General features: G+C 38.2%; 1 protein-coding gene across 7 annotated transcripts in view; it reads left to right on the top strand.

Moving 5' to 3' along the window:
* GRID1 (glutamate ionotropic receptor delta type subunit 1) overlaps positions 1-27,076 on the top strand; it is a 522,559-nt gene that overhangs the window by 198,638 nt on the left and 296,845 nt on the right. For all 7 annotated transcript variants that reach the window (XM_426488.7, XM_015288029.4, XM_025151671.3 and 4 more), the window contains one exon: positions 14,124-14,408. In XM_426488.7, the coding sequence (XP_426488.2) occupies positions 14,124-14,408 (285 nt within the window). The remainder of the gene's footprint in view (positions 1-14,123; positions 14,409-27,076) is intronic.

Here is a 27,076-nt window from a genome sequence, read left to right as displayed (position 1 = left end):
TTTTCTAATAAATCATTCATTATCTTGTAACTATTAAGAAGAGAACTGATATTTAAATGCAGGACCATTCTCTGAACCACTCTATCTGCTTCTGTATTTGAAGTGCATCTTCTCTTAAACTGATCTCTTTGCATGTCCAGGAAGGGAGCTGTTATTTGGCACTGACTTCTTTGGCATAAGACCTAACATGCAAGTTTAAGTATTTTCATTTTATCTATGTTTAAGAATTCATTTCTTCATGCAAGTAATATCTAATGATATTATAACACCCTGAAGAAACAGGCTGAGGAAAGTGTGAGATTGGAATTCTGTACTGATCGTTAATTGCCCCATTATGTGGCAATGTCTCAGGAGCTGTGTTCACTCCTTAGGATCTGTTCCTCTCACTGCAGAGCACTGGAACCTCCCTTTGCTGTACATACGATTTATCCTAACCATACAATAGGAGAACAGGGGCAAAGTTATTTTGGTTATAGTGTGTGACTAAAAGTTACCTGGAGGTTTTTATTATGAGGCTTAACAAATGCAAACCTAACAGATAGTTAAGATTTATTGGTAACATACCCTAAGCAGTGCCTAATTAGAAGCGTACTTGCGTTTATGTGTGGATGTCATGGGGCTCAGTTATCCTCTATTATCCAATGTAATAATTCTGTGTTATGGAGTTATCAAAATCAGGTGAAGTTGAAGGAGCCTGGAAATGAAACAGCTTCTTTCAGTGTAAGCTAAGGCCCTTTAATAGCAGATCCTCAGTATGTGATTCCTTCTGGATTAGTCAGTTTAGGCTTGAATATATTGATATATTCACTTTCTGGATCTTTCTTCCACTGTGCAGCCTGTAGTCTTTTTATTGTTTATTTAAATGATTAGTTTCATATACATGACATATCTTATTTGTCTCCATTTAATGACAGATGTAAGCTTTGTAATTAATTGTAAGTCTTTGAAAGTTCTCATACTTCAGAATAATAAGGTCATCAATTGTCTTATTAATAAAACATTTTAATTGTTAGCATGGATACTTTAACCATAGCAACCTGAATAATCTGTGCGTAAGATTGCCCTCTCTATTTCTTCCTTCTTCAACTTTATTCTAAGAAAGCTTGAAGTGAAGGTCAGGTGGACTGATTGGTGATGTACCCCAGTTGGGGAAGGATAGGAGACTACTGAAATACAATATTAATATGTGATTATTTCTGTTCAATGAAATCCTCTATAAAGCTGGTTATTTTTTCAATATGAATTTAATATGCCCATTTTCTATTTCTGGCCCACTTTAGCAGGTAATTGTAAGGTTTATGTATTAAAAAAAAAATTACCTGCATAGCTCACAGAAACTTGAATTACATTAACAGACTCCTTCGCAGTTGTGATTTGTGTGCTTTGAATATATTTCTGTGAGTTTCTAGAACCCAGTCAGTAGGTGAACAATGGAGAAGTAAAGCTTCTTAAAAACATGTAGTCATTGCAGTGCTCCTTTCCCTCAGGAACTGTTTACTCTGGAGAAGAGTGAGATCCTATTGCTTTCTACAGCTCTCTGAAGGGAGGTTGTTTTGAGATGGAGATTGGCCTCTTTGCCTAGGTAACAGTGATAGGATGAGAGATAATGCCCCTGTCGTGCCAGGGGAGGTTCAGGTTGGGTATTAGGAACAAATTCTTTGAAAGAGTGGCAGTGTGTTGGCACAGGCTGCCCAGGAAGGTGGTACAGAGTCACTGTCCCTGGAGGCGTTCAAGAAACATGGGCACTGAGGGACATGATTAGTAGGTATGGTGGGATGGGTTGGAGTTGGACTAGATGATCTTGGAGGTCTCTTCTAACCTTAATGATTCTATGATTCTTCCAGCAGAGTGTGCGGCTTGATCACTTCTAGATGACTCTTGATTTGCCTTTCAGGGTGGTTTTCTTTGAGCTTCCTAGTGTGCTGGAAAGGCACTCATCTCTACCAAACCTGTGCATCTTCAGGAAAACTTACTCATTTTAAAATGATGCCTTCTCTAAAGTGATTCTCATATCTAGAAAAAAAAAAAAAGAAAAAAAAAAAGTATGTGCAAGATATTATTAGGAAAATTTTAAAACAAATTTGAATTATATGATATTAAAGAAATTCTGCTTCTGTGCTGATGCGTGTTGGTCCACAGTGTCATATAAATCTGCTTACCTACAGAAATGGAGATTTTTTCTTTCTTCTTTCTTTTTTTTTTTACATAGAAGTGTACAGACAAAACTTTGAGAGATCAGATCTCATTTAAGTTTCCAAGAAAGTGGCTTGGTCTTCAAGCAGCCTCTGGGCAATAGGTGCATAAATGTTGAGATGTTTTGAAAGTCTGTCTTAAGCTCTGCAGCAAGAGCTATCAGGTGTTAAATATGTTTGAACAACTGGCTCATTTCATGTATTTAGATGAGATCTCTTGAAATTGTGTAGGTTTTGATGTTTTTCCCTGATTTGGCTCATGTGGACATGAGGGAAAGAGAGAAATTCAGACTGCTGCTAATAATTTAACAAGGTTCTGTTAGATGTCATAAAGCCATGTGCGGCATCTGAAATTACTCTTGGGCAACTGCTAAGAGGCAAATTGGAATGCCATCCGTTTTGTAGTTCTGGATGGCCATAGGGATTTGAGATCTGTAGGCAAAGTGGTTTTTATTGTTTGTTTTTGTTTTGTTTTCTCTGTGTAGGAAATATTGGTGCTGAGTGAGGAGTGGATCTTTTCTGAGTATTGAACAAAAATGATTTTAGCATTCATTGTGTTTCATGGGTAAGGAAAGAAAAAAGTGTTCCTTTTAAAGTTGACTTTAGAAACTGAAATAGTAGCTTTAGACTGTTGCTAGGCTTGGAAAATTTGCATAATCCTTGGATGCAATTGTAAGGATGTGGTACATTGCAGAGATTTTTCAATAAATCGAGCACTAAATTCTGTCAATAAATATACACTATAAATAAGTACTGACTCACAGCTAGACCTATAAACACTACAAGTCTTTCAGCAGTTGGCACAAATAAATACATGTTGTTTGCTGCAGTTGGCTCCCTTGCTATGAGTGCGCTTCCCTGGCTACACAAATTGCTTCCTGGTGTCTCCGTGGCTTACATAATGGCCCTGTCCATTTTGCTGGTAGGCATAACACCTGTCAGGGGGAAAAACATCAGAAACAGGATGATAAGGATACATTTTCAGAGCGTGGATTCCTTGGGCTGCCCTGTGGTGTAAGGAGCCTGCTGGCTGCATATGGAAGTGACTGTAGCTTTTCTTAATTTATTGACTCTTGTGATGCTTATTGCTGCTCTGCTATGAGAGAAACTGATAGTATTGTACATGCCCAGATGCTTAATCCTAAGTCTCCTGCTTAAAGTTTAGGTCAGAGGAAGTGAAATGCTGCCTTGTGATGTTTGCAGTAGTTTGTCATTTTGAAGTAGGCGTTTTCCTGAAGCATGATGCTAAATGGGTTATGGAGAAGGGATCACATGTCAGTGCTTTGGTTTGCTTAGAATTGTCTCGGGGAGTAGGAGTGTGTAGTGAGCGGCACATGCGCCGTGTGCCAGGGAACAAGGGGATGGAGAAATCTCTTGCAGTTTATTTGGGAGTACTCTTGTGATGCTCAGACTGGTGTGCCTCCCCCCTGCTTTCAACATAAGGCAGGATACAAAGAAGAACAATTTAATAGGAGGGAGAGTGCAAAAAAAAAAAAAAAAATCGAAGTTTCTCTTGGCATTTTTTGTGCATATGTATCATTTGCTGCTAATTAGACGGGCAAGCAGGGCTAACATGTTCCTTTGCTTGTCAATACTGCTCAGAATCCAAATGAGTTTCTCACTACCAGAACTCGGAGGGTTTATCAGCTTGTCTGAAACGGCCACGTTTGACTGCTTTTTGTAAATGGCAGTAGAGTGTTTTCCTTTTGTGCATACCGGAACTCAGCCTGAGCCACGCTGACGTTAATATAATACTCAGCGTGTACATGCAAAACAGCTCCTAAGGAGGCAGCAGAGTCGGGCATCCCTGCTGAATGCTAATGAAGGTGGGGAAAAAATACTTGTATAGCATTATGATCTGTAATGAGAAGCAGGTGAAAGAAGCAGAGGGTGAGAAAATGGAGTTTTAGTCTGTGCTGAAGGGCAAAAGAAAACAGTTATTGGAACTTGCTGGGGGAGTGGAAGTCAAATGTGCAGTATTCAGGAAAAAACACAGTTGTATGCCCCTCAAATAACCGAGATGGTTTGCAGTTAATTCTACCTTGAACTAATGTAGAAGGACAGAAAAAAAGGAGTCAAAGCTGCTCAGTTCTACCTGGTGATTTAGAATAGTATTGATGCCATTGTGACTAATGTGCAGCTCTGTAAAACCATGCCTCATTTAAAATTTTCAGAAATGCTTATTCAGTTTCAAACTTCATGTTAAGCTGTAATTCTGGGAGAAAAACATTACTAATGGAATTACATCTTATTGAGAAGAGTGTGGTTATTTTGGAGACTTTCTGTCAGGTACTGCTCAGTTGATTTTATTTTTTTTTTAGTAAAATTTAATAAAACCTACAAAAGGTTTCAATTCTTGGATAATTCATATCTTGACTCGTACTTCTAAACTGCTGTCTAAAAAAAAAAACAACAAGAAATCTTTTTTTTAAATACGTGATGCAGTCTTTACTGGCTCAGTCTTCCAAATCCACTCAACTGCAAAGGGAAGCAAAATTCAGCTATAAAGTAGATTATTGGCTATAAAGCTGCTTTACTCCGAGATTCTTACCTACTTTGGAGGAGCCAGAGAGCAGTATCAGATCTGTCTTCTGTAAAACAAAGCCATCAATTATATTTCACTATGTACTCTCAGTGCACTTTTAGCAGTGACATATGCCCTGTTCTGACTCCATGCTGGCAGCTTTTCTGCACAGAAAGTAGTGTTTTCAATGAAGACTACACACAAAAAAAATTATTTGGAAAACAACTGGTGTGTTTGTTCACCACTTGGTGGCATCACTCCGTTGTATGGAAGCTGAACTGCTTTGCCCATAGAGCAGCTTCCCTTCTGTACTTGGTATGAAGGGACTTTCATGTTTTATTTTGGATTATTAAAGACTGAAGAGAGCTATTAACATGCTCCCATAAGCTAAATGAAAGCCACAAATCTAGTTCTGATAACTCTATTTCTTCTTTATCACATATCGTTCACCAATTGGAATCTTATTTTTAACTGCATAAAAGCCAACAGAAGGCTGGTCTAGGTATCTCCTCTTTCTGCCTGCCCTTGTTAACTTCTCATGGATGGCAGCTAGTGTTTTATCAGGCTGATAGTGACACAAAAAATAGTGTTGTGTGTTGAAATTGGTTTGGTTTGCTTTTCCAGGGAAATTACTTTAAGCCTCCAATTGCTGCAGTCAACGTGCATTCTAGGGAAAGGAATTATGTAATTTTGTGAGTAAATACTTCCTATAGAACAGAAGCATTTTTCAACTTTCATGCCAAAAGTGGGTGATCTTTCCATGTGTGTACAAGCCAACAATAAAAGTTTACTGAAAATGCTGAAACATGGAGATAAAAGAGGAAACCAGGCACAACTGATATTTAGAGGTAAAGGACAGTCCTGGTAATGTCAAGGAGCTCTGACAGCTTATATATGCTGAGGACATTGCCTGGTTAATGCAGAGTAGTTGCTTGCTATTGATACAGCCACATCCTAGGGACCTTTTCCAAAGAAATCAGATATGAACTATCAACATGGGTTGATAGTGGTAGGACAAGGGGGTTTAGGTTGGATATTAGGAGGAGGTTTTTCACACAGTGTGTGGTGATGCACTGAACAGGTTGCCCAAGGAGGCTGTGGATGCCCCATCCCTGGAGGCATTCAAGGCCAGGCTGGATGTGGCTCTGGGCAGCCTGGTCTGCTGGTTGGTGACCCTGCAAGTAGCAGAGGGGTGAAACTGGATGATCACTGTGGTCCTTTTTAACCCAGGCCATTGGATGATTCTAAGAACACAACGTATCAATAAGGCATATTGTTGTAGGCAAGCTTTTTTTAAATATTGCTTCCCCCCTTGCCAAAGCAGCACAAGTAAGGTTGTACTCAGTGTGCCTGTTGGTTCTGTGAGGAACAGTGAGCAGTTCTTGCTTTGGGGGAGGGAGATGGTTGGGTTGAAAACTGGGGGAGGAATATATATATAAATTCATTTTTCTTCCCTTCACCCTCTTTTTTTTGTTAACACTGCTGAATGCTTGAATTTCTGTAAAGAAGAGCAGCTATCAAATAATACTATTTCTGATTTTTTTGTAAATATGTCTAAATCTCCTGCTTTCCTTTATTGTTGATATGCGATTTTTATATATTGCTTTATCAGAGATATTTTGACATGCTGACTACACGTACACTTAGCATGCACACAAATATATACATGTACTGTTTTTCTTCAGTCTTTTCCTTACAGCTGCTGGCCTTCTGAAATAATCACCATTATCTTAGAGAATGTAAGCAGTGATGCATATCTGTTTTTTTGGATCACTTATTTGAGCTGGCCTACTGAGAATTTTTCTTGAAGTGGAAACCTAAGTATTCAGCTATAGGGCTTCATATCCCATGCAATTTATAATAGATTTTTCTAAGAGAAAAAACAGATACATTCTTCAACTGACTTACCATTCTTGTTGCTACGATTCAGTTGCTAAGAAAAACACCTAAGATTCTCATCTTGGAGAAAAAGAATCAGAAACAGGTCAAGTAGTAATTTTTTTTTCTTCAATGTGTTATCTAGTGTAATTGTTTTAGTTGGTAGCTATTAGGAGAGTAAGTAGCAAAAAATACCCCATGGTGGTCTCACAATGAAAATTTCTGTGCTGGAAGATACTATTTCCTCTGTAGTTTCACTGAAGGCAAAGATATGAGCTTACAAGACTTTGGCAGTGATCTTTTCTCACTGGGGTTAGTGGCTGCCTGTACCTCTCTGTTGGGGTCTTGTCCACACATCGATGCTAATGATAATACTATAGGTTCAGTTTCACACCATACATCTTTTTGCTTTAGTAAGCCCATGCGAGTCCATGATTTTGGGGACTACGGTGCCCAGTTTTATTGCTGCTGTCAATCACTTGTTAAGGACAATACTTCACATATACTTGCACTTGGAAAAGTTTCAGCGTCTTGTCTGGGGATGCTCTGGCAATGTGACATGTCAGGTTTTGAAGCTGTTGAGCTCATGATCTGTCAGGAGAAAGTGTGCTTGGCTGCTTGGAATTGGAGAGAACCTTGTACTGAATTCGTGTAAAGCCTTCTCAATGCAGCTTTAAAAAAGAAATGCTGGAAGTTATGTTTGCTTGATGTTGGGCTCTGAGAGCATGGATTTGGAGTGGGCAAACATAAGAGTTTGCTCTACTTCTGTGTTGAGTACATAGTTCATTTATTTTCAGTATCTGTATTGAGTTTTTGTGAAGTTCAGCAAGCTTATCCACCTGACCAACATGATTTACATCAGGATCTATGATGAGGCTATGTTAGACTTTCCTGTAGCTTCCAATGTAATCGTGTCGAGTGCCTGGTCTCAAATACAGAAGAGCAGCTGCTTAAATGAAAGAGAGGAAAGATTTGTTGTTCATAAGATGCTATATCCAAAAACCCACAGTCTAATCTGGGCTAATTAGGAGTTTGGGTTGGTTTGGTTAAACCATGACTAATTTTAAATTTGTTTTCTTGTTTTAAGGTGCATTATGTTTGGATTGAAGGTCTGTGTGGTGGAGTGAGAAATGTTCAATTTCACTGCATGTAAAGTGATACAGCAATAAAAGTGCTACATAAAATATTTTTACTTTTGACATTTGTTGTATTGTTCTCTCTTTTAACAGTTATTCTGTTGTGACAATTATCTATAGCTCCGTGTGGGTTTTTGGAATGAAATAGAATCTTAGTTACTTGAAAAGGGGGAGGTATACTAGAAATGTAGAACATACAGAGAAGCAAATCCCATAAACATGAGAGAAAGAAAAGGATCCTTACCGCTGAGTATCCAAAGAAAGAGAAATTGCATAAAATGACAGACATTAGGTGTTTACAATGTAAATTTATTATAAATTGCCTTTCTCAATTAATGAAAGAAGCTGAAGAGTAACCAGACACCATCACACATGAATTAAGGAAGAACACATTCCTTTGGAAACCCAATTTAGTGAGTCACCAGGTTGAGTGCTTACATAGCTGATGACTGATATTGTCCTCAATTCATCAATAGTTGGAGTTTATCTTTTTTTTGTAGGTCAACACATTTAGTAGAAGCATCTTTAGTGGTATTATTAAGATTATTCTATTATTTACTGTGCCTGATAGAGTGAATTTGCACAAAGGCATTTAAATCTTAAATGTTAAGACTTGAAGAGAATTAAAATGTAGATAGTTAATAGTCTTGCCTCTTTCCTGCATGACTGTATTTGCTGTGGATTTTTGCTCTTGATCGTAGAAGTTTCTCATGTACTGCTTCAGAAACATTTGTTTTTTGTTTTTTTGGTTTTTTTTGGTAGTTGTTTATATATTCATGAAAATGCTTTCCTCTTTAGTGTTGTTTGGTATTTTTTCTTTGTGAAGAAACTGTCATCATCCATCTTGTTTTAAACACCTGCTGGGAGAGCTGCAGTCTTTTTCCTCCTACTGTCACCCTTTTTATCTCATCTCAGTGCTCCAGACAAATCTCCCAGAAAGACCTTTTCCATTTAAGTTAAAAATACCTCCATGAATGAGTTTCTTGAACACTTAACATCTTGATTAAAGATACAGCTTACTGCCTTCCTGACCTGATGTATTTTTATCTCCTGATTCTTCACTATACTAATGTTTTACTCAAAATTTTTAAGTGCATCTGTTTGTTTATAAATTGACTAATGAATCAAATTGGTGATTAAATTTTGTATGCACGAATAATACAATAGCTAATTGTTTGTGTATAACACAGGATATTTTGCTACCTAGGCTACTTGGTTCGACTTGCAGCAGAATAAATTACATAAATTGATAATAAACCCATGAAATACTAGGATTTTGTATCCCAAAATATATTTTTCCCAGAATTTCATATGTTCCCTTGAGTTTGATGTTTTTACTAATAAAATTATTTTGATTCCTTCTGGTTTTCAAAGATAAACTACAAGAAAAATGACTTTTCAGCCAGGATGACAGAGATGATAGTACTAAGGCAAATGTAAAGTCCTTCATCTCAGCAGGATGGTAGCTTTGAAACTTAATTAAAAGCACTTAAGTGCCAACTTTGTTAATCATTTCATTGCAGAGTACTGCACCAAAAATATCAGGTGTGTGCAGTGTGACTGGATTTCCATTCCTTTGCTGCATCTGATTGATGTTCTCATCCCTGATTTGAGAGTCTTTCTAAGCAAAACAAAAAAAAACCCAAAAAACAAAAACCAAACCAAAACAAAAAAAACAGGCAGTAACGTCTCGTTGTTCAAACAGTGAAATTGTTTTAAACACAAGTTTGATTAGGATGATACTCCATTTGCTGTGCAGTAGTGAGCTCTTGAGGGCTAGTCAAACTGGAAAAGCAGAAAATAATTCAAGGAAAAAAAATAAGGGAGGGTTTATCTAGTAGTGTCCAAAGTGGGTAGGACCAGCTCTAGCGATACACAAAAGTGAGAGATGTCAGGGCATAGAAGTTGGAAAAGAGACAGTGTGAATGCCAGTAGGAGGATGTCTTGTTAGATCAGAAATCAGAGGCAGCTCAACTGTTGATAACTGTAGAAACAAAGGAAAAGGGAACTGAAGGATAACCATATTGTCACGTTACCAGCAGCAGATAGTAGTTTCTCTTTGAGCATTTTGATTCCATGCAGAATGAAAGAGGGATTCAATTACAGGGAGATTTGAGCTAAAGCCCTTAATGCAAATATCCTTATGAAGTTGGTGCCAAACTTTACAGTGTTCATATGTGTTCAGAGACAGGATGGCAATACAGGAATCAATGGTAGAAGAGTAAAATCTTAAATGTACCTGTAGCAAAGCAGAATTACAGCATTATCTCGTATGCCATGAAGAGTTCCACACATTGAAAAAGGCAGTGGGGAAAAGATGCAGTATGAAAAATCAGCTGCTCTTCCAGTCTCACTTGTGATTTCAATGGAATATATTTAGAGTTATAGATGCAATCAACAAATGAGGAAAAGATTACTATATATCACTATGATATTAAAGTCAAATTAGAGAAATGGATGTAAGAGGGCTCCCCAAAAATATCAATCTGTTACTTCTGCCAACATCATGACAAAGATAACATCTGACAAACGCTAGAAAAAGATGCTGACTACAGAGAAGGTGGATGTTAATAAACAAATAACAATGCAATAGATAAAGAATTCATCCATTCCTCAGTAATAGAAATAGCAGTTTAAGACAAAAAAATGTCATGCAGGCGTGATAAAGGGAGTTTCTGAAAGTGGGCTTCAGAAGAACAGGTTAGGAGAGAGACATCACTGAGGTGATTAAAAACTGGATTAATTGATAATTTAGGAAACAAATCAAGTATGAGCTTGAGAGATGATTTATTATTAAAACATTGACCAATAGCACCATTAAATAGTTTAATCTACTCAAATGGCTTGAATGCAGATTTATTCTTTAAGTGTAGTGATCATGTTTTCACCAGGTTACCGTGCACATTTCTTACAGTATGGTTTGTGGGATGGTGATATCCTCTTAAAATGCATCCTGACAGTGATGAAAACATTGAATATGGGAAACTAATAACTATTGCTACTCATATAGCACTGGAATCTGGAGACAAGTTTGCAAGAACACCGTCTCTTTCATCTGTAAAACTCAAATTAAAAATCATTATTTCTTTATTTCTTGAAACTTCAGAATATTATCTTCAGGGTAAATAAATATGAAAGTATCTTTGCTAGATGAAAGTGTGGTACATCTCTAGTAATTAAAAAAAAATCACAAAAAATCAGTGCATTTGGATTCATCTCTCCCTTATGCAAATGAACTTACATGATCGACAGTGCTTTGAACCTCTGCTTCACTTTTAAGGAAATAAAGATGGGATGTGTGAAATTCACGTGCAAGAAGTTGAAGCCCTATTGAGGTGCTTATGAAATGATAGCTGGGGTACGTAATTATTAGTCACATGCTCAGTGATGCTGAATGGTTGCTTCGAATTCATAGTGTCATCCAAAATCTGGGAAGAAAACTCTCTAACTCCAGTCTACTGTTAGAAAGCAGCATTCTTTTATTCCTTATGATACATACCAGTGACTTGATAAGCAAGCGCACCCTCTCAGATTTAACGTTCTACATTTGAACAGTTAAGACGTGCATATGCAGTACATTGGCATACAGATTCATTCCTTTTCAAGGACTCATCAATATATGCTAATGTCCCTTTGGGCATGCTCAGTAGTATCTAGGGTGGTCAAGTGCCCACCTACTTTTTCCCTATTTCTCACCATCAGCTTCATCACTGAGGCCTTTGACTCACTTTCATCCACTTTGGAAAATTTCCATTGCTCATTAGGCCACAGTGTGCAACTTTTTGTAACAGTATATGTGGAATGTCAGGAAAATGTCCTTGTGTCTTTTGAGGCAAAAGATAAACGTATTCTACTGTGACACCAGTGCTCCTTGTGAGGCAAAATCTTTGAGGCAAAAGATAGAAGTGTTCTATTATGTCCGCAGTGCAAAATTATTGAGGAAAACAAGACAATTCACCCACTGAAGTTGAAATGGGAAGTTATAGAACTATCACTTATGGATTCCTCTTGCTAAATTAATATACTAGTTCTTAATGTAATGTAGTAATCTTAATTGCTAAGCTTATTCTTAGCCTTCAATGAGGACTGTGGAGGTTAAACTTGGAATCCATCGTATTTTTATAGAATGCAAGTCTTCTACTGAAATTATGACACATTCGGTTTCACATTCTGTAATTTGACTAGAGAAGGTGATTCAGAAAATATGAAACCTTTTTTCCTTAGTCATTCTAGTTTTTATTGCTTGCCGTACTATCTGAAAACAGAAAGACAAGAGGAAAAAACACTGCATAGCATATGCTTTCAGGCAGAACACAATCAATTGACAAAATATCAGAATGTAGTAGATGATTGGCTAATTCTTCATTTTAACCCATTGGCACAAACTGCAAAACACTGTGAAAATCCCTCAACCAAAGCAGTCTTTGCTGAGATATTTCAGCTGTGGTCTGTGCCGAGAGAAACAGGGGGACTGTTTGCTGTGGTCTGTTGTACCACTGATCTTTTTGCTGCTGGTAAGTGAGCAGCTTTTGATTACTGCCACCTTCAGAATGAAGATCTCTCTTTGTAATGCAACTGATGACGGGTTCTATAGTCCATGAGTAAGTGACTTTCTGAATGCAGTCTCCTGTAAGAAAGGGCTTTATTTCTTCTCTCCTTCTGTCTTGTTTGTACAAGTAAACTGTTCCATCTGTGGATCTGTGGGGCTTTGCTTTTCTCACCCTTGGTACAGCAAAGCTCAGTGGCTGGTGCTCTCCGCAGGGGTCTGTAGCTCAGGTCTGCCATTCTCTCCCTCTGTTCCCACTTCTCTGTTTCCTGTTCCCTCCCCTGCTGTGACTAAATAAATTACCTGTATGACATGTTCAGTTTTCTCTGGCAAGGAGCCTGGGAAATCAAATCTGTTCCCAAACCTGGATCTCCCATTTGGCAAATGTAATGCCTCCCTGTTGCTAAATCAGGTCAGCTCTCAGGAAAAACAAAGTACAATTTCATATAACTATAATTAACACAGAGTAAATTTAGATAATGCAGCTGACATATGTTTATTGTAAAGACCATCAAGAAAATAATTTTGGAAGCACCTTGCATTAGGAAGCACTCTGTTGCATTAGGATAAATGTTGAACACTCTGCTTATAGAGAAGATCAAATGTTTTTCTCAGTTAACTTGTATCAATGTGAAATAAATTTATTTTCTGTCTGCTCTAAGAAGATATTTGGTGAAATGATTCATTGGTTGAATTAGGCATAGTTTTATGCATTCAATTACCATGACTTTATAAAAATCTATGTTAATCGATAATTAACAGCTAATTATTATTAATTATTCATAATCTCTCCCTCTCCTTTGGCTTTTTGATCTCTGAACGTGGAGATACAAATGAAAGCATTAGAAAAGGAAGAACAAAAGAACCCTTCCAGTACCCTGTGTTCATTTTCCTATATTCTGCTCAGTCTGTTTCCCCCAGAGAGCTGAATCCTGAGCAAACCCCCAGCCTTCCACAAGGGAGGAGCGCAGTGAGAAGCACTGGGCTCCTGTGTGAAGGCTTGTGGCTGCTGCGAGCTCCTGGGATATGCTGTACCACATCACTGACAAAGTACTGCTGAGGTATAGGTAGGGGCTGTGGTGAAAACCCTTTCCAGTCCCAGGTGAAGTCAGGCTCACCCTGAGGAAAAGCAAGCCGTGTGTGAGTAGGCCCAGGCTGCGGGGCTCTGCTGCTGGCATTGCCCATCCTACCAGGCTGTGCTTTGAGCTTGGTTTTGCTTCATTCTTGGAAGTAAATGGACTCAAATGTCTTTATCTATTTTTCAGTGGTATGTGCTTTCCCTGATTTTCTAAAGGGAACTACAGTGTTACTAATAATTGTTTAGTCATTCCTGAATTGCCTTTCTTCTAATGAGCACTTTTGTTGTTGCTCTGAGAGGCACTCAGTGAATGTTTCTTCATCAATTTAAAAATCTTTCAAAACTCTGTTGTTTAAAACAAATCCTTGAAACAAAAATTGCTCTTTGTTATCCAAAGCCTACGTACAGCGCATGCAGCAGGGCAGGGAAAGCAGTGAAGTGAGTTGTAAAGATCTGGAGTTTGGTTCCTGCCTCTGCCCTGCAGTGAGGGCCACAATCTCCATTTAGATTGGCTTTGGTATGAAGAGATGGCAGCAGTAATGTTGTCTGTCCCCAGCTTAATCTTATCTGTACAGACTAAAGATACTGTCACCTACCGTAAAGATACAGGATGATCTCTGAAAGGCTTCAGCTGATACTGTAACAGAAATCTCGTCCACTCGCCTTAATGGCAAGGGCAAAGCCTGTCATGTCCCCTTCCTGGTGTGCAAGTCAATCAAAGGAATTTCTGAGCCTGCTCTAACCCGCCTTTTTTTCTTGTCTTCTGCAGCCTGTGACCTGATGACCTTGGGGATCTTAGCCTTGGTGACATCCACAGGTTGTGCCTCAGCCAACGCCCTACAGTCCCTGACGGATGCCATGCACATCCCACATCTCTTTGTGCAGCGCAGCACAGGAGGCTCCCCACGCACGGCCTGCCACCTGAACCCCAGCCTGGAGGAGGAGGAGTACACGCTGGCTGCCCGGCCACCGGTCCGCCTCAATGATGTGATGCTGAAATTGGTCACTGAGCTGCGGTGGCAGAAATTCATCGTCTTTTATGACAGCGATTATGGTGAGTAAAGCAGAGAATTTCAGACACCGTTAAATTTAACTAGGAAAGGGAAATGTAAGCGTTGGGGGAATAGAACTTGCTGGGCCCCTCACTGGCAAAGGGGAAAATGTTTTAAGTGGCACAGGTCTTTGGTCTGAAGGAAAGACTGCAGTGAAAACTAATTCTCAGACAAGTAGCAAAGTTGCTTAGCAACACCTACAAAGAAAGCTAAAGTTTGAATTATCTCACACTTCTGAAGTATAATATTAATAAAGCATTGTCACTGATTGGCAAGGGTCATATAGCTGTGCAGGGAATTTCAACATGGCCTCTACCCATTCCCTGAAAACACTTTCTATCAAAGCTGAGTACTATTCCCTTTAAGAATTAATTTTCAAAATAACTATTACCATATTTTTTCACACATGCTTCTTCTCACTATTCTACGTTTGGAGTAATTCTCACAGTGTTATGTTTCTTGGAATTAAACCAAAAGTTAGAGTTAGCATTTTCACTATGTCTAATGCACCTTCTTCAGCAAAATTTTTGCTTTGTGCTGAAACATAGCAAAAAGAAGTCTCTGCACAAGGAAATTTAATACCCTTTGATGGGTGTAAAGGAGCAATAAGAAAAAATATAAAACTCGGTTTGTGCCAAGCTCTGAGTGAAGAGAAGTATGTGCCTATTTTTTACTTTTTATTTTACCCTGCTCAACTGGTAGGAACATGGTTCCATATGATTAACTTAGAGTATTTTCAGTACTCTCATCGTAAGATATGGCATCTGTAATGGGGAAGATAAATTTTCTATTGAATGTTTTAAAACCCTTCAAATACTTTGTGTTTACAATGTGACATGTATGGTTTTTGGTGTGGTGACTCAGTATGAAAAGAATATAAAATAAAGGAAATTGAAGTTAGATTGCAGTTGGACAGATAATCTTATGTGCATCCCCGCACATAGTTTAGATTTTATACACAGTCTTCAGCAATTGCAATGTAGCTCTGTATTTGTATTATTGCTATGTAATGGAGGTTCTTCATGGATGAATCAATGAGATATTTGTTTTATTAATTTGGGCCACTTGTGGTTTAAAAACAACAAGAAAAGAAAGCTGCACAAGATGTTGACTTCTGTCATTAGCCAAACAGCCAAATGGAAGTCGATGGTGATGATTTTAAGGGGGAAATCAATTGAGGCTCTTACATACTTTTAATTACACACAGATATTTTAAGCATGAGAAGGTTGCCGTGATACTTGTACAGAGGTAATCAGTTGACTCAAAAATGTAGGAGTCCAGCAAATAAACTGCTGTTGACTTACTGTCCTATGTAATCTTTGACCAGTGAACACTGGAAACCAAATCAGCACTGTAAGTACATCCCAGTAGTGATGACCATGTTGCTATGTAGCAGAGGGTTGAGCTTAAAATTAAAATTATACTAACGATGATTTTCAAGAATAAAAAAAAGGGTTTTAAAAGGATGCCTTACAAGCATCATTTTTATAGTTGCTGTTTTTTTGTCCTTTTTAATCTGTAGCTTTTTCTTTGCAAGCCTGAAAGAAATTAGGCTGCTTTACACAGAAATCTTCAAAGGGGAAGACACTTTCATCCCCGAAGAATCCTGGCCTTGGTAAAACCATAGATGTCCCGTGTAGAAACTCCTGTCACCTATTTTTGCTGGTAGCAAACCTGGTTACTGAGCTATACTACCTCTTTTTCCACTAATACATCTGTTTCTTTGCTCTTGGCAAAGGGTTAACATCTCAGTACCAAATCCTGAAGTCTTTAATTCTTATAATCTGTAAATTCAGATATCAAATTCACCTTTTCCAGTTTTCCAATTCACCTTTTTATCTTTTTCACAGATAGAATCACCACCCATAAAACAAACAGTAAAAGAGAATGAAAGATTACCACAGGTAGTATGTTCCTTCCAGTGGAGAGTGTTGTGTATACTGTAGCTGTCCATGTATTATTTCCTTTGCTATTTGTCATGGACAGGATATCCACTTTATACTAATTTCATCAGAAGGACTTTTTCATAAGATGGAGTTTCAAAAAAGAAGCATTTGGCAATTGAACCTTGCCAACTCTGGGCAGGCTCTGGTGGGTACTGGATGAATAACCTAGTTCCCAGGAAATTGCATGCTGAGCTCAAGAACAGCACCTGGCTCTCAGGGCATGCCCAATGCTCTCATTATTTTGCTTCAGCAGAGCTGTGCTTAAGCATCTTCACTGGTGCTTCCCTGCTCAACATGCAGGAATCGACTGCTGGTCCTGAGGAAGGAGGTCACTTGAACAACACATTATTTGTGATTGTGGAGAGTTGCCAGCATTGGGCTTTTGTCATTTAACAAATAGACCTTCTCTACCTGCTCCATGGAAGTCACACTAGTCCTTAGGGTAATGCTTTTCATTTGTCCATCTGTTGATCTCTAAAAACCAGCCAGTCTCTTGGTGTCCTCCTTGTGGAAACTGTTTCTGGGGTTTCTGAAGAAATAACGCTGCACAGTTTAAAGAAATCTCATTTTATAGTAATGCCATGCTATACGAGAGCTGAAAAATATTTACCTCATGAATTACTCATCCCTCAACAGACATGCATTTTGTATTCTAATTTTTGTACTGGTAAATAAAGGAAAAATAACAGTCTTAGTGATCAGAATACAGAGCAGTCACTGTATCGCTGGACATATATATTAATATATTTTTACTTATGGTAAAATATGCCTTATTTGACATTTTTGTCACGGGAGCAACAGATAGAAATCTGTATGCATAACTTCAAGGAAAGAATGTACTCCTTTCCCAGTAGCATGCCCATAATTCTGGTTTTGAACCCATAACAGAAGATGGAAAGATTTCACAGGGAAGATGCAGAAATTTTAAAGAAAAGGATGGTTGGATGGAGAAGGTAGAAGCAGGGTTCAAACTGCGTCATTTCCCCTTACATGAAACCAGCTTTAGATTTTGTCACTTTTTTGGTGAAGAAATGGGTAAAAACTTGCTTCTGGAGTAGCGACTTTTCAGAGACTTCAGGTTTGAAAGCTGTAGCATTCAAACTCTTCTTCTCAATAACACACTGATCTGCTGAGTGGGAGGAAGGCAGTTTATACATAGCACATGGTTCTCCTATATTTGTATTATGAAAAATAAGGGTTCACAGGATAGCAGAGAGGTTTCACATAGATAGTGGATCTTCATGATTCAGTCCGTGTTTTATCACTTCTCTCACTTATAGCTTGTGTGTAATTTCAGAAGAGGCATAGAAATGTATTTCCTGTTGATCACAGTGGGAGCTTTCTGCTGATGAGACTGGTGCTTGATATGAAAATGATGATGAGGGCCTATAGTAACTCATGTAAGCCATAGATAAGACAAGTCTCCTTTCTTGCTGATGTGCTGTATAGCTGCTGGAGCTGGAATGAGAGACGGAATCTCTTCTCTGCCACAGCTATCCTTTGTTGTCTTGAGAAAGCTCTGAAACGCGAAATGGGAAGAGAAAACTTCTTCCCAGTGTGACTGAACCTGTGTTTGGAATTCCTTTAGAAATTTTTTAGGCAAAATTTTTTTCCATTGTGAAGGAAAGTAGCTCCAGTAAGAACTGGAAGTACTAGGTCTTATTAAATGCACTGTTACTCTCCCATGGTTTTTATGAAAATGCCAGGCTACGTCATGGTATCAGATCTCAATTTTCTGGGGAAAAATGAATTAAGTTTGTCAATGGCTGTCATACAGTGCTCTGTGGAATTGTATTTATCTACCTGTTAAAGGCCTTGCAATAGCAGTCAGCTGTGTTGTATTGTCCTCAAAAGTTTCAGCTGTGCTTATGGCTTGAATTGCTTTTCTGTCTACAGAAGTTTCTTTTGTGCTTCTGCATATATATTACATCAGTGTGTAAAGGCCTGCTGAGAAGTTTAATGTTTTATTTTGCTGACCTCCTGGAAGTAGAAACATCAGTAATCACATTTTCTGACACAAAAATTGGTAGTGTGGCAACTTTAATAAAGAATCTTACTAGGCTCTAAAATGAGTGTAGGTTAAAAGCAGTGGGTGCTTCCCACAGTAAGACAAGATTGGGTAATAACGAGTTGAAAGTGTGCTTCTAGGGTAAGTGAAGAGCTGTAGATGCAGAGGAAGGATTTGAGAAGGATCATGAGAGCTAGATGTGAAAATGAAAGCAGTGAGGAATAGAAAGCCATATTTTTGAAGAGAATGTGAGTAATAGCTTTGTTGTCGCTGGAGTAATCGTAGTGTTGGAAACACTTTGTCTCTGTTATGAGGCCTCTCTGCTTTCCTACATAAACATATTACACAGTGTAAAACAACACAGTTAATTTTTTATGACTCCACTTTGTTAATGAAATGAAATTAGACCTGTGAAAGGTCGGTGTTCTCTTTTTGGCCTCAAGAAGTGACAGTGTTGTCTGGTTAAGAGAAGTATTGTGCAGGAGATCTACAAAAGAAACATTTGAAGAACTTTAGATTGTCAATGAAGCTCTCTGTTCCTACAGGGGAAGAAAACAAGCCAAAAACCAACCAACCAAAAAACAAAAACCTTACACCTAGAATTTATTCATTTACCTTATTTTCAATTTCTGAACTTTTTTTTTTTTAAGACTGAGGGTATTTTTCTCATTATGCTTATGAATGCCATATTAATTTGAAAACTTCCTGATTAATTGTGCTACATAGAAAGAACTTGGTTTTCAGTGTAGTGACTTTCCCAGTAATTTTTCTTTCCTACAGCAGTTACATGGTATTTTATTTCTGAGTCATACCTGTCAAGGGCATTTGATTGGAAATTACAGGAGTTATGCTATCAGTAGCTTTACAGCTAGCTATTGATCCTGAGATGGTCCACTGTAAACATGCTTTTTTGTGGGCCACTACTCTTACAATAGTTAATCTGCAATGGAAAATAGTAATGAAAATTGAGAAATGCATATTTTGCACAATCCCTATCTGTAATGCTGCAAATCAGTTGTGATGTGAAACACTGGCTTCATTAATGCAAGTACAGGGAAAATGGCAGTAATACTCTGGACCAGCTGCACCTGTTATGTGCCAGTTCAGCACATCTGATACTACTGGAAAGTAGTACTGTCTTTTTCTGCATGAGCTCTATGGTTTAGTTCGCATATGTTGTTAAAAACACCTTTTTTTTTTTTTTTTTTTTTGGCTGGTTGGAGCATGGCAGCTGGAACTGTTGCAGAGAAGCCTGAATTGGCATTGCTGTGTTTGAATTGTAAAAAAGATCAGAATTTAAGCAGCCAGCCATGGACGAACATAACTTCATTATGATGAGCAATGATGTAGAATGGGAGTCCTTGGACACCTCTGTCATTGGTGATGCTGCATAAAGTGATGAAGGGAGGAACAGACTGGACCAAAGCTCCTTTTCATACAAGGAATAACGTTCTCTGAGCATTTATTACAAACAAGCTCTGCACCACCTAGTTATTCACTTCTAGCAGGGCTGCCGGATGTCTAGTTTCGAGGCAAACATAAAATCTTCAACTTCTACCTATAGATAAGGTATCTATTCTATATCTATATTCTATATCTATTCTATATCTATATTCTACCTGGATAAAATGAAGCCTTCCTTGGAAAAAGAGCATGTCTTGTGACATAACGTATAATTGCCATTACTGCTGCAGAGAATGCTAGGGAAGAAAGTATTCAGCCAAGATTTCCAATTCCAGTGGGAAGTTTGTGATGCCATGGGGTAAAGAGAAAAAAAAACAACCTGACCTTTTGGCTTTTACATTGAATTTGATCTGGAAGCTATTGAAGAAATGACATTGTGTGTTCCCATATTAATTCTTGAATCACTTTTCTGACTGTAACAGCACTTAAAGTAATTGGCCTTCCTAAATTAAGCATGGATTTTTGTCATTTCTGATGGTATTTTTTTTTATTTAGTAATGCATCACAATATATAACACTGAATGTAATTAAAGAAAGTCAATTTCACTTCAAATTATTACTTATAAATTAATTTTAGTACTCGGATTTTTAAAGCATGTGAGTGGTGTACTAACAGGGCCAAATAGCAAAAGTAAGGTGCCCCCTCCCCTTCCTCCCCTGTAATTCCTAGCAGGATACGTGAGTAGTGGGGTGGAGGTTGTTTCCCATAAAAGTAATTCACTAAATACTTTCAGGGCAGTGTTTGATGTTAAATACAAATGATCTTAAAGTGATGGTACAGCCTTTACTCTTCAGGTTAAAGGCAAAGGCATTGTATCATAGCCTACCTGGAAGCTTAGTAGAAACAGGAGCCATTCAGATCTTTGGGCAGTTTAAACACTTTGTTAAATTGTCTTACTTAAATTCAAGGCAAGTTAAGGAAATAAATTTAATCTTTCAAATAGTTTCAAAACATGCTTTGCAAAGCAAGGATACAAGTTCTTTTGAATGAAAAAAAAAAAAGCATGTGTGGATTAATACCTTCAAAACAGAAGGGTTGCCTTCTTAATTCAAAGTAGTTATATTTAAAATCAGTTTGTACCTTAAAAGACTTCAAAAGTGTGTATATAGGGGGAAGCTCAGGAAAAAATTAAATGAAAGGCTCTATTAGAAGCATTTTTCCACTGGTTTTTCAGCATGATTGTCTGACCAAAATAATTATTAGTCTAGTCCTTGAGGCTCTCATTGTGCATTCTTTACTCTTTTTTCAACCACCTATAACATTTTCACTACTGGTCTCAAGGCTCAGCATTGCCAAAACCAGTGATTCTGTTTTCTTTCTTTATACTCTAAAAGGTGTTCAGCACCCTTGAACTGAAGGGTGCAAAGAATTAATTTTGAGTAGAGAGATCTCTGAAAATTGTAGATGTCATTTGTAGAGGATCCTAGGTTCTTGGGGATTCTTTCTCTGTTGGTAGTTTGAATCTCTTGACTTTTCAAGCCATGGCATAAGGCTAAACTGTTCGTTCAGGTGTGTGTAAATGACAAGGAGAAATGTAAGGATGATTTGCTGTACTTGGGCAGGGAATCTGAGCAACTAATTCCAGTGGGGAGTCTGTTAAGTTCACATTTGTTAGACAGCAGATGTTTATACATCCGTTTAGAAATTGTTCAATAGATGCACAGGCAGAAATGTAATGTTAGAGGGATGGAGTCTGTCCTGGAGGATTTTTGCAGCCCTTCAGGCAATAATGCTATTATTCTGAGAAAATATAATCACGTTACATCAATGTGCACTGAACTTCAGTAGGCAAATTCCCAGCCTCGGTTGTCTTTCATGGAAAGTGTATATGTGTCTGCAAGTATGCTATCATATGTAGATAGATGGATGGATTTCATGGAAAGTGATAAAGAGTTGTGTTGTGTATATGTAAATATGTATGCAGGAGTTCATATATGGAATCAAGGAGCCACTCTCTCAGCTTCCTTCCTGACTTTCCCAGTTTCTTATAGGGAGCTTTGCTAATGCCTCTCAGGGCAGGAATTTTTGGCTTTCCTCCTGATTAGGGAAGATTTCTTTGTTTTACCCAAATAGGAATTGGCGTGACTTCCTATCACTACCACATGTTGTCTTTATTGAGACAGAAATTCCATTCCTTCTTCTCATGATTTCCTGTATTTGGATACTGAGTTTTATTTGTTTTTCTTGTGGTGCACCATTTGTTGGTTTCTTCAGCACTCTCTTGATAGACTGGGGCTAACAGTTTAACCAGGGCTAATCCTTTCCTCTTCTGATCAATGATAAGCCAAATGAATGCACTCTGAAGTATTTTTTGTTTCTCCTCTGCTAGTAAAGCTTGGTGACTGAGTATGTCAGAGAGCAGATAATGTGTTAGTCATTGTCTTCGTAGAAGTAATTAATCTTGGTGGCTGTAATGTACATAAAGCTCCTGAAATCCTTGTAGAGGATAAGTACAGGAGAGAAGGTAATTTCGATGAAACCTTGAGGGTCAAAATGGTTTTCTGCTTAGTTTGCTTATCAAAAAATATGTGCTGTTACCATGCCTACATTGCATTCACATGCTTGTGGTATATTCATATACCTTTAAAATAGACGACAGCATCTGTGTGTGTGTGTCTATGTGTATTGTCTGTGCATGGTAGCAGAATTATTAATGCCAGCCTTTTGTTGAAATTTCAAGACCTGGAAAGATCCATGCAATCCAAGGTTGAGTTTAGAACCAAAGCCACAATGAAGCTTTTTTTTTTTTTTTTCTGAAAAGACTAGTTAGAACTGTAAATAGTCTGCCCTGTAGTTATCTTTTATGGAATATGAAATGTGTTAACAATCCTATGAATTTAAACAAACTTGAGGGCCATTTCCTTTCCACATGAAAGTACAAGATTGTCTTATGTTTTGTAGCTGGAAGCAGGAAAGGAATATTATTTTTCTTAACTGGAAAAAAAAAAAAACAACACAGAAAGAAGCAGTGTTGAAGAAGATTAAGTAAATTTTGATTGCTTTTAAGGTGCAGGTAAATGTAAACACAGACAAGCTTCCTTGTCCATTTAGAAAGTTATTAAATCAAAAAATGATGGGAAAAAAGTGTGCATTCTTGTCAGTAAAACACTCTTTGTATTCAGACTGCACAAGTTTCCATTCTGATGAACCCTCTCTTCAGGAAATTGTCTGTGAAACTGGGGAGGTGCCCTCATCTCAAAGGATCAGGAATTACCTGGGTTCAGAACAGACCACCAAGTTGTACACTTAGACAGTTCTGGAGTCACCTCTGTTATAGGCTACATTTGTGACTTTACATTAAACTATCCATTTAGTGAGGTACTTTTGTCATGTTCAGCATTTGAGCTACTGATAGTTTAATGCAACTCCAGTAAAACAAGAGAACTGCGCTTATTCAGCTGTACAAAAGTTGCACAAGACACAAGGAGTACTGGACCTGTGTGACTATAAAGTAGGAATCTTACTCCCCTCGAACTCAGTGAAGCTTGTTTTTTATGTCCACATCATTTCAAGATCTTCTTTTTGCCCAGAGCAGTGCAAAAGTGGCATAGGCTTGCTGTTCCCTCAGTTGTTCTGGGCAAGCCTTTTGCACAGTCTTCATTTACGTTCTGCTGTATTTAATGCTTAGATCTGTTGCTTTGAGAGTTATTTTAAGAGTTATTTCAATCATTTTAGAAGCAAATGCATCATTAGACTGTGAAGATTTAAATAAAATGTGAAGGAAGAATTGCTTCACAATTTGGATTATTTGGAGTCAGAGCCCATTAGGAAAGTAATCTGGATCTGTAAGTTCCATTGGAGGGTGATTTAATATTCATCAAGTTATCATAGCTTTTGTTTAAATGGAAATAATGCATTATTTTTTGTGTACAAATTGAGTAAAATAGGATTAGTCTCATTACTGAAGAACATTGAGTCCTACAGAGATCCTTTTAATACTGTATGTTTTGTTTTTGTATCTCTCTCTTTGGTAATCAACACTCAAATTATCTGTTTCTAACAAAAACAGATGGAAGAATCACAGAGGGCTTTAAGAAGGAGAATAAAATTGAATAAGGATATCCCTAAATTTCACTGATCATTCCTTGTAACAAGGGAGCTCTAAATGGAAACACAGCCACTGAAATACTTCTTGGAGCCTGTAGTTTAGTTCATCAGTTTGGAAGACGCAGGGAGTCAGGGTGGTACTCAATTTCTAGGTGCTGATCTCGTCTGTTGGTAAGTCAAACTCTTGGCTGGGTAAATCCTTTGGTTGTTGCATAGCAGACTTGGGAGGGAACTCAAGAGGGATAATTCAGCTCTGGTACATATTTATGACTGGCATGAAATGAATTGACAACGTGGCTGTGATTTGCATCCGATCTGTCTCTGGCCTCAACAAAGTGTTCACCTGGCAAAATACCTGTGTTGAGTGAGGAAAATGGAGAAAAAATTATTCCTTGGAAGGAAAAGTTGTGCTTATACCAAGAAACTTGGATACGTTCAGTCCCTGGAATACAAAATTCCTTCTTTGCATACTGAACTGTAATTCAAAGATCTCGTTTGTCCCAGTACAGCTCCTCAGTGATTATGAGAGTCATTTTGTTTTGATACACTGATATTAATGTTTGCTAACCAAGCTCAGCTCCCTCAGCCTTTCTTTATAGGGTAGGTACCCCAGCCCCCTGAGCATCTTCATTGGACCTCTTCTGGACCTGGACCAACAGCTCCACATCCTTCTTGTGCTGGGGGTCCCGGTTCCAGGCCTGTGTGTAGTACTCCCAATGAAGCCTCACAAGGGCAGCGTAGGGTGGGAAAGCTAACTCCCTCACTGAGTCTAAAGATACATCAGTTAGCATACGCATATTTTTGTTAAGCTAGGAGCTGATACCGTTTTCATGGGCATCCTGACACGGTATTGGGCTCTGTTGCTTAAAAATGCCTCATGAAGAAATTTCCACATATTAAGACCTTTCTATGAGGGATTAGAGCTTACAAGTCAATCTGAGTATTTTAGATAGGTTATGAACTCCTCAATTCCATTCCTGTCATTAATCATTTACATCTGGATTTCAAGGAGACTATTTGCTCATTTCAAGTTACACTAGTATGTCAGTTCTTGCATAATTAAAGAATCAAATACATGTCCTTTCACTAAAAAAAGAAGGTAATAAACTTTTCATCCTTTATTATTTATTAAACAACTTGATTCAGATTATTTAATTTACAATTGGATATGCACAAGTAGACCTCGGTCTGAAACCAAAACTTCCTCCTCTCCTTCCTCTCAAATTAGAACATTTTGTTATGTTATTTTTTACTATAAGCAAGTTGCTGATTGGTGACACATCTCACTGCTAACTTGGTGGTTTTCAATATTTCTCACTTGAGCTAACACTAAAGTTTTTTTTTTTTTTTTTTTTCAATCCCATCATATTATTATCTATCAAAATTTTTCTGAAATAGCTGTCTGAAGAGGCTCCGGGTGTCTTATTGTTCACTGACATAACTGAAGGTATTCAAGGCTTTATTATTGCTAATTAGCTTGTTTTCTGATTTTTTTTTTAATTGTTGCACAGCAGGTGTTACTAAAACAGATCAATAATGAACAGATTAAACTGTAGTAATCTAACCTGAAAGAGTATTGCTGGATACAGTAGAGAAACAGATAAAGTATCTGCTGCTTCTCTGCATATGGAGCAGAAGATAATGCACAGAAGGTGCTGAAGGAAGGGAGAGAGGTGCCACAGGGAGTATTGTGATGAGCTCTGGCAGGAAGAGGATAGTCTGAGTTTCCACCAAGAACTCTTCCATCCTATGGTGATGTTACTGGTGACATTACCTCAGCATAACTTCTCTCCCTGACCAGTGTGAGGTTACTGAGAGTGCTGTGCTGTCCAAACTCACTTATCCTATGGGGTTCCAACCCTCTCTTGCAACCACATTTTGCAATTTAAAAAATAAAGAAATAAAAAATTCCCCTTCTAATGGTGGATTTGAGAGAAATGAAACTTGAATATATCCATCACCAGTGCTCACTCACCCCTTTTAATCAGCCTCCCACCCTTACTGCTACAAAGCTGCCCTTGTTGCTCCCCTTAATACCATAACAGATCATTACACTTAATTAAAGCTTGTCCAAAGTTATGTGGCTGCACAAGGTGAGAGAAAATAAGAGATAGAAACAATGGTGAAGGCTCCCACACAAACTACCAGATACTGCTTGGTGAGGAGGGAGACTGCATCTTGGGCACCAGAATTGTCATTTGGAGTCAAATATCTGCAGTCTAAACTATTAAAAGTATTATTTTTATACTTTCATACAAGGCAAACATAACACAGCTTCCTTAATGCAAAGCAACAGGAAATATCTTCACTCAGGATTAAAACACACTGCTTTTCCTTCAGACAACAGGATTTCTGTTACACCACAGTTGCCTGGTAGGACATCCAGTTAGGTGTTGTTGCTCAGGCTGTGCCAACTTATGAATACACTGTCAGAATTTGACCTTTAATTATTCTTCCACAGCAAGGGAGATTCATAACCCTACTTACAAAAATAAATGGAAGAGAGACAGTTTCTTCCTGTAAAGATTCTGACTTTTGAAGGACCTGGACTTGCTTAGCATGGAGAACAGAAGGCTCTGGGAAGACCTCATTACAGCCTTCCAGTACTTGAAGGCTTCTAAACAGGAGGGAGACCAACTTTTTGCACAGTCTGATAGTGACAGGACAGGTGGAAATGGCTTTAAACTAAAAAAGGAGAGATTTAGATTAGATTTAGAAAGAAATATTTCATTTAGTGGTGAAGCACTGGAATAGGTTACCTAGAGAAGCTGTGGGTGCCCCATCCCTGGAGGTGATCAAGGCCAGGCTGGATGGGGCCCTGGGCAGCCTGAGCTGGTGGGTGGCAACCTTGATGGTGGCAGGGGTTTGGAACTGAATGAGCTTTAAGGTCCCTTGCATCCTCAGCTGTTCTATGACTCTATGGATTAGAAGGACTGCAAAGACTAAGTATAACCTCAAATTGAAACACATTTGCCAAAACGGGGCTGTCTATGTGAATACTGAATTGTTCAGTTTGTGTTGAATTTTTCTTAGTTCCTGAAAAAAAGATGTCTGTGAGTACGTTCTGTGTGTATGTGATTACCCGTGAGTCTGCATGTGACCTGTATAATTTCAAACTTGTTAACCAATTTCAAACCAATCTGGTATGGCAAAGGCCTCAGCCCTTTTCTCTACGTTTTACAGAAATAGCTGGTTGATACAGC

Source organism: Gallus gallus, chromosome 6 (assembly GCF_016699485.2).
Source record: "Gallus gallus isolate bGalGal1 chromosome 6, bGalGal1.mat.broiler.GRCg7b, whole genome shotgun sequence".
NCBI lineage: Eukaryota > Metazoa > Chordata > Aves > Galliformes > Phasianidae > Gallus > Gallus gallus.
Note: the sequence above shows the minus strand (reverse complement) of the source record. Positions and strands in the feature narration are given on the sequence as shown.